This window comes from Pimephales promelas, chromosome 14 (genome assembly GCF_988280905.1).
Source record: "Pimephales promelas chromosome 14, fPimPro1.hap1.1, whole genome shotgun sequence".
Lineage (NCBI taxonomy): Eukaryota > Metazoa > Chordata > Actinopteri > Cypriniformes > Leuciscidae > Pimephales > Pimephales promelas.
In genome coordinates, this window is record NC_142782.1 from 27,825,431 (window position 1) to 27,837,557 (window position 12,127).

General features: G+C 36.4%; 3 protein-coding genes across 3 annotated transcripts; all 3 read right to left on the reverse strand.

Moving 5' to 3' along the window:
- Positions 1-157: 157 nt before the first annotated feature.
- Positions 158-6,297, reverse strand: slc5a9 (solute carrier family 5 member 9). The gene is made up of 13 exons (XM_039674741.2): positions 5,981-6,297; positions 5,814-5,885; positions 5,366-5,470; positions 5,050-5,214; positions 4,217-4,322; positions 4,047-4,127; positions 3,759-3,964; positions 3,522-3,657; positions 3,240-3,347; positions 2,533-2,683; positions 1,991-2,159; positions 1,655-1,870; positions 158-562 (listed from the first exon to the last, which is right to left on the reverse strand). The coding sequence occupies exons 1-13, from the start codon at positions 6,107-6,109 to the stop codon at positions 227-229; spliced, it is 1,980 nt and encodes a 659-aa protein (XP_039530675.2). The 5' UTR covers positions 6,110-6,297; the 3' UTR covers positions 158-226.
- Positions 6,298-6,397: 100 nt separating this feature from the next.
- mrpl55 (mitochondrial ribosomal protein L55) lies at positions 6,398-7,570 on the reverse strand. Its single transcript, XM_039674743.2, has 3 exons — positions 7,389-7,570; positions 6,843-7,044; positions 6,398-6,661 (listed from the first exon to the last, which is right to left on the reverse strand). Exons 1-3 carry the CDS (start codon positions 7,430-7,432, stop codon positions 6,512-6,514), a joined length of 396 nt encoding a protein of 131 aa, XP_039530677.2. The 5' UTR covers positions 7,433-7,570; the 3' UTR covers positions 6,398-6,511.
- A 195-nt stretch (positions 7,571-7,765) lies between these two features.
- Positions 7,766-11,309, reverse strand: paox1 (polyamine oxidase (exo-N4-amino) 1). The gene is made up of 8 exons (XM_039674742.2): positions 11,055-11,309; positions 10,717-10,869; positions 9,711-10,137; positions 9,408-9,625; positions 9,061-9,310; positions 8,745-8,857; positions 8,437-8,594; positions 7,766-8,206 (listed from the first exon to the last, which is right to left on the reverse strand). The coding sequence occupies exons 2-8, from the start codon at positions 10,865-10,867 to the stop codon at positions 8,045-8,047; spliced, it is 1,479 nt and encodes a 492-aa protein (XP_039530676.1). The 5' UTR covers positions 10,868-10,869; positions 11,055-11,309; the 3' UTR covers positions 7,766-8,044.
- Between the last annotated feature and the right edge of the window lie 818 nt (positions 11,310-12,127).

Consider the following 12,127-nt stretch of genomic DNA (forward strand, 5'->3'; position numbering starts at 1 on the left):
CCAAACCCCAAATTATTATGTTATATATATATATTTTTTATATATCTAATTATAATTGTGCCAAGTCAGAGTCAAATTCTCTTTTTGAAACAAAATATAGCAAACAATGTGCAATTCAAGGGGTAACTTGTACATGAAGAAAGACACTGGCCGTATATAAAATGAGAGCAGCATCTCCATGTGTTTTAATTGGTGAGATTCTTACAAAGAGAACTTTACAGTATATTCAAGCAAAGTACCCCCAAAGAAAGACATTGACCGTGAGTAAAATGAGGGCATTGACATTGCAGACAGTCTTCCAGGTGTGGTCTTCCTCAATACTTGTGAGTTTCTTTTCCAGAGCCTGCCGTTCCTCCTCACTTATCGGTTGTTTAGCCACATTGGAGAGCCCACACAGCCACATTCCAGCACGCTTCCACCATGCAGGCGTGTCCTCATCCGACCCCTCTGACTCTGTAGTGCTGGGATCAGAGCCTGCTGGTTCAGAGCCTCTAGCCCAGGCGTCTTCCAGCTCTACACGCTCCTTCTTACTGTGTCTCGTCCACCAGGTCAAACGAACAAGCTGAAATGAAATATGAGTGTTACATTAGCTCATGTTCAGTGTGTGTTACTGCTAGAGTATCAACATAAATGATGTCCTGCTTTGTGTATATATTTATATAAATAAAATGTACATGCTTTCTTTGCTTTTTATGCTTATAAAGAAATTGAGATAGTCTTTGTTAGTGCATATTGCGTTGGTATAGATATTTTGGGCAGAACCTCCTTTTGTGGACATTAATAAAGAATAAAATGGGTTGTAAATAAATTAATTTAAAACTAAGAAAGCAAACTGTTCTTAGGTGTAGCATTAGTCTGTTATATATAATTTTCTTCATTTTAAACCAATATAAATATATGGAAATGCCCTTTTAGATCCATGGTCTTATCTACTTTTTGTAAGCGTCTTATACAAATGGATATGGAAGGGATAATGTACATCAATACTGATTTGAGCAGAAACCTTTTAAAAATCATACCTCTTTATAATCTATTAAGTGTACAAAACAATCGTTCTAGCAACAAGACGAACACTTCGACAAACTGTAGACCTACTATTAATACTAATGCAGTATTGTTGTAGTTTAAACAGGGTTACTGTTTCTGTACAAAACATGTACAGTAATTGAAATAAAGCTGAAATAAAATAAAATGTAAATATTAGCTGAAAAACTTGAGAAATGTTATCTTGGTTAAGTTGAAGCACCATTAACTGGAAAAAATGACTAAAACTAAAACTGAAATAAAAATAAATGAAACCTAAATAGTAATAAAAAAAAAAACCAAAAAACAATGGCAATGACAAAAAAAATCTGATGGCAAAGGGTGGGGATCTTTCTAAAGGCCACCTTAGGTGGGCCGAGGGGCCACCTGGAACGAGATTTTTACTGAGTGGGACCTCGACCCCGGAGCTCAATTTCAACCGAAGGGGAAGAAAAAAAGAGGATTTCAAGGGGAGCCAATGTAATAACCTGCACCGGGGCCGATACCACAGCTATGGCCTTGGCGGTCATTATCAGGAAATAATGTTTTGACTGACCAATCAGAATTAATAATTTCAGACAGCAGTGTAAACAAAAATAAATATTTAAATGTGTTTGCAGTTGATAGTTACATGTTGCTCTGGAATAGGCGCAGTGCAGAGGCTGACGGCTGTAATGATCAGAGCTGTCAGTGCAAGAAGGATCAGAGCAAAATACAGGTAGTGCACATCTTTCAGCAGGGCGGGACGCAGGTCTTTCTCTCCGCATGATGGGGTGCCAAAGACAAATTCCATTACCATCCTCACTGTGCCAACTACAAGTCCCACCATCAGGCCCCAAAAAGCACCCTGTGCAAGATAAAAGAAAGCAGCTTCACTTGGGTGTTTTACAACCTTCTTAAATGAAATGCATTGAATGTTATACGATACTTTCACTTTATTGCTAAAGCTAAAACATATTTAATTCACCTGTTCATTTACTCGCCCCCAGAAGATGGCCATAACAAACAAGGCGGTGATGGGAGGTGCCAGACAGCTAGTGATGGCTTGAATGTAGTCAAAAAGCTGTCCGCTATTGGCTGTTTGAATGACAGGAATCCACACAATGCTCAGGGCCACTAGCAATAAAATGAACAACCTGTGGATATAAATAAACAGGAGCAATTAGTAAGACAGCAAATAAGTCAGGAGACAAAAGCTGTTCAGTGTATATTTGAGAAAAGATTATACTTCATTACCTTCACTTTTAGTTTGCATATGAAGTATATCTAATTGATTTGAACTCTTTTGTACGTGTGCTGTGCCTTTAAGACCCCAAAACAGGTCAGCAAAACCTATACGATGTGGTTATCCACCTAGAATTGGTGGTGGATCAGATCCACTTTCGTTAAACTATTATTCGTTTGTATTCGTTTAATGATAACATTCATTTCTTTTAGATACTTGTGTACAAATGTGTCCAAAATGAAAGTGTTCTAATGTTTTACCACAAAGCATTTAACAGAAACTACCTGCCCACTACCATGAGCTCTCTCTCGGAGGCCCGGAGCCGGATTCGTTGCCAAATGTCCATGGTGAACAGAGTGCTGCTACTGTTGAATATAGAGGTGAGAGAGGACATGAGCGCTGCCATCATTACTGCGATCATCAGACCTCTCAAACCTACAAAACAATGACAGTGAAAGAAAGAATAGATAAGCATAACAAGAGCAATAGGAATATCAGAGCAACAAGTTGTTGAATAGGAACTTAACTGCTAAGTGATGCGCTAATTTAAGAATTAAGAATATAGACGTCGAATATAAAAAGTACTTTGAACTATATGTTTCCATTTCTGATCTTTAAAGTGCCACTCTGCCTCAAAATCATATCTTAAGATAAAAGATCTGGATAGGAAACAAGCATACAATTGAGAAATTCTGGCAAAAGTAACATTAACATTTAACTTTTCGAAATAGATAAAACCATAGACTTCCGTTGATTTTACATCAGGTTAATAATATACCCCTAAACATACCCATCACAGAAACATGAGCAAACACACACGCACACAAACTGGGGATCTTCTTGTCATGAGACGACATTGCTACCAACTGAGCCGCATATTATATATACACAATCATGATACTATATAATCTATTAAAAAATAGATTAATTGTTAGTTTGTTAACATTTTTGACAAAGGAACATTTCAACTAAATAAAAAACATTGTCATACCCACTGGCATGAGCTCCACAACTAACTTTGGGTAAGCAATGTTAGAGCAGCCAACACGGACCCCGCAGATCTTCAGACACTCATCAGGATCCACACATCCTACTTCATCTAGAAAATACACAAACATCATCACATTATCCCAAGAAAACAGAGATTTCACTTTTAACCAAATGAACGGTGTGGATAATTCATTAAAAGAACATAAACCCCTTGTTATTGGTTTCATAAATGCTTGTAACTTTTTCGAATCTATAGGGAAAATGCTAGGATGACCGAGCGTACTTGGGTAAAGAGCTCTGCTGATCATTCCTGGCATAACAACGAAGAACATAGGGAAGACCTTGAGGTAGCCACCGAGTACCGAACCACCTTTGGCGTGGGACAAGTTTTTGGCAGACAGAGACCTTTGCACTATCACCTTCAAACAATAAATAGATGCAATTGCTTGATGTGAAAAAGTTTTTAAGCTTAAAAATACATATTAGTAACTTACATTGTAAAGTCATAATTCTGTTTCACCTGGTCTGTGCACCACACCCATGTGGCAAGAACCATGAGTCCAAATATCAGGCCTGGCCAAGGAAGGTCTCCTGTCACTGGATCTCTGAAGATATGAAAGGCATCAGACCGAGGAAGATGACAAGTGGTGTTGGGAACCGTGATGTTAGGTACAGCGTTCTCATACTGAACCAGCAAACCCTCATACCATCCAACTTTGTCAAATGCTGCCGAGGAAAATTCATTTAAAATGACTTTCCCAGGTATAATTAATATAATTTACCTTTTACACGAAGGAGGGATCTATACCTATAAACATGAGGACAAATGCTCCAATAACCATGATGACGGTCTGTAAGGCATCAGTGTAGATTACAGCTGTCAGCCCACCTGCATTAAGACAAGCCAAGAGTTGCTGCATTTCAACTAGAATCACATTTAGACATTAGTTATCTAAAGTATTAGTGTGGTTTTATTACCAGCTATAGTATAGAGTGCAGTGACGGCTAGCAGCACAACGGTGGAGACATACAGGTCCCATCCAAGTGACACCTGGATGAATAAAGCCCCTGAAAAAATGTCTGTCTGAAAAGAACACAGTTATGCTTATAATAAACTTTAACATATGCAGTACATTGCTATGCAGCATTGCTTGTTTACTCTTATAGAAGACCATATAGCATACTGTATTGTATGCTCCATGGCGTAGTTATATCATCAAAACATGTTTTATGATAATATATTAGCAGTAGCATAACAGTTTTTTTTCCTAATTGTTTCAGATTAGCATTCCTTCCAATGTTTTTTGTTTTTTGTTTGTTTGTTTTATTGTTTTCATGTATATATATATATATATATATATATATATATATATATATATATATTAGGGCTGTGCAAAAATTAATTGCGATTAATCGCATCCAAAATAAAAGTGTGTTTACATAATATATTTGTGTGTGCTGTATATAAATTTTGTATATATAAATACACACACATGCATGTATATATTTAAGAAAATGTGTTATTCATATATAAAATATTTATATCTATGTATTTATAAATATATACAGAATTTAAGCGCAAATAATTCTTAAATATATACATGCATGCATAGGTATTTATATATACAAAATAATTATATACAGCACACACAAATATATTATGTAAACACAGACTTTTATTTTGGATGCGATTAATCGCAATTAACTTTTGCACAGCCCTAATATATATATATATATTTCAATAAATATATAACAAATATTTAATAATTACACATATACTGTATATTCATATATTAAACAAGGAGTCTTACTGATATCTTGGTGAAAATGTAGAGGATGAGAGACAGCACACTCATGTAGATTCGGATGCGCTGACCCCCGAACCTCTTCCTCAGATACTCTGGCATTGTGACCACACCAGCAGAAATATACACAGGCACAAAAATCCAGCCCAAGGCAATAAGGACCCATGCTGCCTACAGAAAAATCACACTCAAGGTCTGATACAGAGTTTTGTTTCAGCATGTGATGCAATAAAATAGACAACTGCAATCTAACAAGTGAAATCAGTAATTACTGAAACAACACTGAAAGCTTGTAAAACGAGGAATCATTTTTCTGCCATACATTCCACTCAAATCCCCCGACTGCAAGTCCCCCCGCGGCTCCTGTCCCTGCTAATCCAATGAACAGGCCACTGCCTACGTTACTGGACATCAAAGAGGCACCAATCTGTTGAAACACAATACTGAGAAAACACTCTCAAAACTATGATAACTCAAGCTGAAATATGCATGCCTTCACACTGACTAAACACAAAGTCAGCTGTCAAAATATTACTTATTTAAGTGCAGTATGTATAAGTGTTGTATATATGATTTTATTTTAGTTTCAAACTTTACATTCACTCAATATGTTTACGCGTAATACATTATTTTAAGAGACTTCATTATTTCCCTTTTCCTGGTTGTAATTCCAGACAAAGACTTTGAAAATCAAGATTCTTCCTTGTAGGCTTGCACAAGATAAATATAATATTCCAGCTTTATTATTGCACCGTAAAGACAAAACTCACTGGCCACCATGTCATGGATCGTCCTGCCAAGAAGTATCCTCCCACTGTCCCACGGTTGGCTCTGACTGAGGACTACAAATTAGAAATCTCTAGCATCAAAAATTAGACGCATCAAATTCTCTACATCAACGCAAATGTTGCCAGAGAGGCTGCAAACTTTCACTTACCCATATTCCAACTGCCAACACAAACAAAAAGTAGACTACAACCACAGCGATATCAGCAGCCTCTAAAACAAACTTCACAGGCACCTCGGGCTCTGGGGTGCCCGTTACAAGCTCAGGTAAAGCTGGCATTTTCTACAATGCCTGAAGCAAAAGTGTGAACTTTGAAGCAGGTGCTGATTTCATTAATAATTAATCAGCCTGTTTCAGAGAATGCTGAGAATGCACGAGTTACACATTATATGACAGATACACATCACTACATGATGGTGCTGTAAACTAATTTACTTAAAAAAACTAAGTTAAAACTTACGTTTTTATATTTGAAGACACACATATTCATGGATTGGAAAAATAAATTCTATATATATATATCCTAAATTAATTAAACTCAATAAAAAGGCAGAGACTGACTACAAATATTGCAAGATGTTTTTTTTATTGCAGAGTGACTTATAAAAACAAAAGAGTAATTTTGTACATGCGAGACATCATAAATACTACTCAATGTGACATTCAACTGCATCAGTCCATTCATTTCTTCTTCCAGAATTTGCTGTAATCATCAACTTTGAAATCATCCTCAAAATCCTCCAAATTCTGTGTAGCTGCTCTCTTCGGGCCCCTTTTCCGCATCCTGATTTTCCTCTCCTCCTCAGAGAGGGTGGCGATGTCCACGGGCATCTGGCAAAAGAGTAAAAGTCACACACACACCGAAGGTACTTTTCTTTTCTTAAAGCTTGGCTTCATTATGAACAAACCATTGTATAAAAGTTCTTCAAAGAAATTCTTCTTTTGTGTTTCAGAAAAAATAACAGCATAGCAACATGATTTTCATTTTTGCTTGGATATATAAACCACTAACCATCATTATTCTTTTGGGCTCTTTATATCTGATGTTGATGGTGGACCCGTCAGGTCTCACTAACAGAACTGGATACATCCTCTCATACTTCTGCCTCCCAAAGCGGACCACACAGGTTCTGTTGGAGTTTGACTGAAAGACTGTGGTGTGAAATGTGGATGTGGCTTGCAAACACCTGTGGGCGAAAACAGCCTGAAGACACCTGTGCAAAACAATAAAAGGACATTAAACATCTACACATTGCTGAACATCAATGATTACGCTTCAAATTTAGCAAACATTGTAACATTTGATGTCGTTATTATATTCAGGTTTTATGTTATTTGTTAAAGGAAATAATTAAGACACTAAAAATGTTATGTAATGATAACACATATATGTTAAACGAGTAAAATTAGTCGCTTGGCTTCGGATATAACGTATCTTTGATCAACTTGTATGTTTAAACCAAAAATTCATTAAAGGCAATGACTAACGTTACCACACTGTAGCTATATCAAAAGACGAGCGAACTCAAGGAATAATCGGTTCACTAACGTTACTTACCTAAATAAACTCTTGCAGGGCTGGCCAATTGTATTTAAAGCCATGATGATATTTGCAACCCTGTAAACGCCTATATAGTTAATACCTTCATAAGTGTGAGAAGAAAATACAGTTCGAAATGAAGAAGGTCACCATCAACAAACATGGCATGGATGTGTCAGAATAGAATGCTCCCCCTGGAAACTTGTACAGCAGCTTCCAATAGTTCCGCTATCTGTTATCTTTGGATTTTAGTTCACAATTAGAAATAAAACATTTTTTTTTCTTATTATGCATAAAATATATTCACGAAATGCCAACTTCTTTCAGAGTTCATAATTAAACCACAATTTAGCATGCAATGTTTAATGAAATAATAATGCATGAAATACAGCCAGTCGTAAAACCGTTGATTTATTCGTAAGTAGTTATTTAATATAAAAAGGTACAGTATACATCAGTAAAAATCTAAAAGCCTCAGTCATTTTCTCCTCATTAAAACAGTTTTGTAACTAAAGAAATGTGTTAAAAGTTGTTTAATTTTACATGAAGCAGCCTCATGGGGGCAGGCTTGTTGAGATCACGCCATCATCATTATCATCATCACATTATCATTTCGGAAACTTCCCGCCAACAATTGGATGCTTGTCTAAATTTAGCTAATAGATTTTAACTCTCTAAACTTGTTTGTCCAATGAAGTAGTGGAAGTGGGAGCCGCTGTCTTCTTATAATATTCTGCCAGTCTGTCTGCCTCTCTGTGTCCTGAGAGAAGAGCTCCTTGCACTGTGCCATAAAGTGTCTTCATCGTTGCCTCACCTGCAAACAAGACCTGAAGATCCTGAAATATATGAAGTGAAAATTTTTTAATAGCCTACTTCATTGCTAAATGACAAAGAGAATCAAAATCAAAGGATGGGCCCTTTTAAAAAAATTTCTAGCTTAAATGAAAACATCATTATTAATTGCCTATACCTAATATATGCATTTCAATAATTCAAATAGCTAACCATTACTAATTTTAATTCAACATAATGGTAGGCAAAAAAATAAAATACAAATATCACATACTTCACCAGGACACCGGCTACCCACTAGGGGTTCTGCCAACGTGTCCATAACTTTCCCATCAACACCAACAGGGAGGAAAGTGTAAGTTCCCTTTACGAACTTGTTGCTACGCCACTTGGTGCTAAGAATAGACTTTGGCTTAGGAATGTTTGAATGTCCTTGGGAATAAAGAAAATATTAAATGATGACAAAAACTTTTTAAGTAAACTTTTTAGAAACTTAATTAATTTTAAGTTGAGAAACTGACATATCATTAAAAAGTAATACAAGTAATGATATGGATATTCCTTTAAAGAGGATTTCTTTACCAAAGAACATTTTGAGATGATCAGTGATAGCAGTTGAGAGTTCATCATCTGTCATGCTTTCAATCAGGTCAGCAATATCTCCTGGACACCAACCACTTAAGATATTACCAAACCTAGAAAAGAGAAAATGAAAGGTTAATAAATGTTACAATGTAAAAAAAAAAAAAAAAAAAAGTTTTGTCACAATGATTTTTTTTTAATTATTTCTGCTGTTTAGTTTAAATATACAGATTTCTCATATGGCATTTGTACTTGTAAACGTGCAAGAGTTAATTCAACATTAACATAAAAAATGTTAATTTAATGCAACATTAACCTTTCTTTGGGTCTCAGGACAGAAAAGTACTGCAAGTTCTTGAGCCACTGCGCTTTATTGGTGGATACTGAGGCAGGTGTGTCATCCTCATGAATGAGGCTGATAGTACCAACTTCATTCTCCCAGAATGCCTCGTCATACTCCAGAAAGATCTTGGCAATATTGCCAAAGCACAGCTTATCGATGACCTCCATTTTCTCAGTTGGGAGAGTGGGGATGAAGAGGCTGGAAGCTTGAGCTTTTAGACAACCTTCAAACACACACACACACACACACTTATAAATGTGCCAGTCTCATTTCAGACAGCATGATCATCCTCAAAATACTCAATCCTTATCAACACATACCCAGTGAAATGGTCACTATTACATGATCGGCTAGAATCTCTTCTCCATTCTCACAGACAATGCAAACTGGGTACTGGCGGACTTTTTCATCAGAAGCAGTCGGAGAGGGGGCTACAGAGAAGGTTCCATCCCATTTGATCTTACTAACTTCTCTGTTCAGCAGCAAACAATCCTTAGGGAAGTCCTCCAGTAGTATGTCTACAAGCTGAAACATTAAACTGACAGACATATAACTTTTAACACAAAATTAATAATTTACTTTAATTGCAAATTAATGCAGATCATCTTCTAAACTCATCATACCCTGCAACATTGAGAGTGTCACCCATGTTGATATAATACTGCCAGGAGTCAAGAGAGATCCTGTGGAGGTCTGAAGCTCCAACGTCAATCAGCATGTCTTTGCCAACCAAAGAAAAAACACTCTGCGTTCTCGTTTTGTCATCCTCGTCTTGCAAGCTGTCAATCACAACTTGGGTTTTTTCGGCATAGTGTTCACCTAAACTCTTTCCTGTGTTGAAACCACGGTGTTGAATAATGCCCTCCCCAATTTCATAAGCACGTTTGGCGAAGTTTGCATCCACTTTGTGTTCCTTGTTACTGTAAAATGTTTCTGTGCCCATGTCAGGGACCTGGTTTAGAAGGCCAGACTTTTTTAGTAAACAGTAGACAGGGTTTTTATCTGACGCCCCATGGATGTACTGAGCTCCAGTGTCAAGACATGCATTCCCTTTGACATGAAAAAAAGAAAGACAGAGACATATACAGTTAGATATGAATTCAGCATATAATCAAAACACTTCTATATGGCTGCATTAGAGGATCAGAATTTAACCAGGTTTTAGGGCCTGTAAAGTGACAAAAATGCCCCATGTAGCCTATTTAAAATCGGTAGGGTAAAATATCAGATTGAATTTAAAATCATGTGATGCCTACATTCTTTTGACAGCAAAAAAACAAAATAAAATTAAAAACAGAAAAAAGGACTATTTAATGGAAGTGAAACTAAGTCATGGGTTCATAGATTTCAGTTTCCTGAAACAGTTTCCTCTACTTTTAGCACACAAACCTACTTTTACTTATTTATCACAAGTTAAAACAATGATAAAATAATAAACGTACAGTTAAAATATTATTATTAACAATACATAATTTATTTCATTATTATATTATTGCACAACTTATAAGCCTATAAATGTTCTATATATTAACTTTTTACTATAATACACTTATCATTTGTCACATGTTTAATTTGTGTTGGTATTCAAATGATAATGTAGCTATGCTATACGAGGTATAATGTATTCACCAAGAGTTGCAGAAGCTACTCTTCCTCCGACCTTCTCGGAGGCTTCCAGCACCGTGACGTCATTAAACCCGTATTCTTTTAGCTTCTTGGCTGCAGAGAGTCCAGCCACACCAGCACCAACCACCACGATGCATGGGTTTCTGAGTGCCATGTCTATAATATTGAAGAAGATATTACGTTAACCACACTGCAGCTTTACAAGATGCATTACTAGACAGTACATTGTATTCCTATCACAAGCAGATTTTTTAAGCTTTTTGAATTAATTTGTAGGTTTAGACGAAATATAAAGTTAAAGTTAGCTATAACGAAATAGCTATAACGAAATCTTTACTTACTTGTATTTGTAACTGCGCTAAATGCTGACTATCCACCTTTTACTTGCATTGCTTTAGTTCCACTTCCTGTTTTCCTGCCATGACTTCATTTCGATTTAGAGGCGGTGTTTTATTTTGTTCTGACTTGAAGAACAAAATGTCTTGACGCATTGTGAAGCGTCAGAAGGTCTGAAGCTAAAGTAGAAGAAACACGTCGTCATGGTGTTTCCACGTCGTCGTCGTTCCCCCAGTATACACAGTTGTCCAATAGAGGGCGGAAAATCCTATGAAATTGTGTCTAATTTTGAACACCTGGGATGGACTACATGTAATTACAGTTTTCCTGAATTACTGAAAAACCCTGAACCCCTAAACCAATTTTTTCGAATAAATCACTCTTTCTGTAAAACCTTAAACAAGTTCAGGCAGTTCACCATTTGAAAATCTCATGCACTCTTTTTGTAAAACTCTAAACACATTCTCAATCACTATCGCACTTGGTCTTGTGTTGCAAAACATTAAACACGGGGGAGCAAATGTTCAACACAACTAAAACACAACTTATTTCTAATAATGTGATCAAATCTGTTAGTGCACAGGTCCACTGAATGTAGATATGAACAAAAGAAGGAAACAATTTGAAGAGGAGAGGAGGAAGAGGATGAGGAAGTGTGTGGACAGTGTTGTCAAGGCTGAATCCCGCACACTAGGGTTTTTTTTTTTTTTTCTCATTGCCTGCAGGAGACGACATTGCCTGTGATGTAAACAAAGTCCTCAGGCAGGACCCATCATGAAGATGTGATGCTGTGGCAGAATGAATCTCACTTTGATTTAGCATTTTCACAACTGAGTGTACTGTAACATTTAGATGTTTAAAAAACAAAAAAAAACAACAAAAAAAACTTTTTGGCTTTTGCAGTTGCACTAGCCTACTGTATTTTTACACTAAACAAGTCCCGAATATACAGACATTCAGTAATATTCAGTACAATACTATACTTGCAATGCGAGACAATATGCCTGTTATTTACTGTCATTGTGAAGCGTCTTTGAGCTTGGGAAAGGCGCAATATAAATTAAACTTATAGTAGTAG

Excerpts from the sequence above, each read along its gene's own strand:
- slc5a9 (XM_039674741.2), bottom strand. The coding sequence starts at position 6,109 with ATGCCAGCTTTACCTGAGCTTGTAACGGGCACCCCAGAGCCCGAGGTG. Across the intron at positions 5,215-5,365 it reads TCGGGGGATTTGAGTGGAAT|GCAGCATGGGTCCTTATTGC; the intron begins GTATGGCAGAAA and ends ATTTTTCTGTAG. Across the intron at positions 4,128-4,216 it reads TGCACTCTATACTATAGCTG|GTGGGCTGACAGCTGTAATC; the intron begins GTAATAAAACCA and ends GTCTTAATGCAG.
- mrpl55 (XM_039674743.2), bottom strand. The coding sequence starts at position 7,432 with ATGGCTTTAAATACAATTGGCCAGCCCTGCAAGAGTTTATTTAG. Across the intron at positions 7,045-7,388 it reads CCCTGCAAGAGTTTATTTAG|GTGTCTTCAGGCTGTTTTCG; the intron begins GTAAGTAACGTT and ends TGTTTTGCACAG. Across the intron at positions 6,662-6,842 it reads AGCCCAAAAGAATAATGATG|ATGCCCGTGGACATCGCCAC; the intron begins GTTAGTGGTTTA and ends CTCTTTTGCCAG.
- paox1 (XM_039674742.2), bottom strand. The coding sequence starts at position 10,867 with ATGGCACTCAGAAACCCATGCATCGTGGTGGTTGGTGCTGGTGTGGCT. Across the intron at positions 8,595-8,744 it reads TCATCTCAAAATGTTCTTTG|GACATTCAAACATTCCTAAG; the intron begins GTAAAGAAATCC and ends TTTATTCCCAAG. Across the intron at positions 8,207-8,436 it reads GTAGCCGGTGTCCTGGTGAA|GATCTTCAGGTCTTGTTTGC; the intron begins GTATGTGATATT and ends CATATATTTCAG.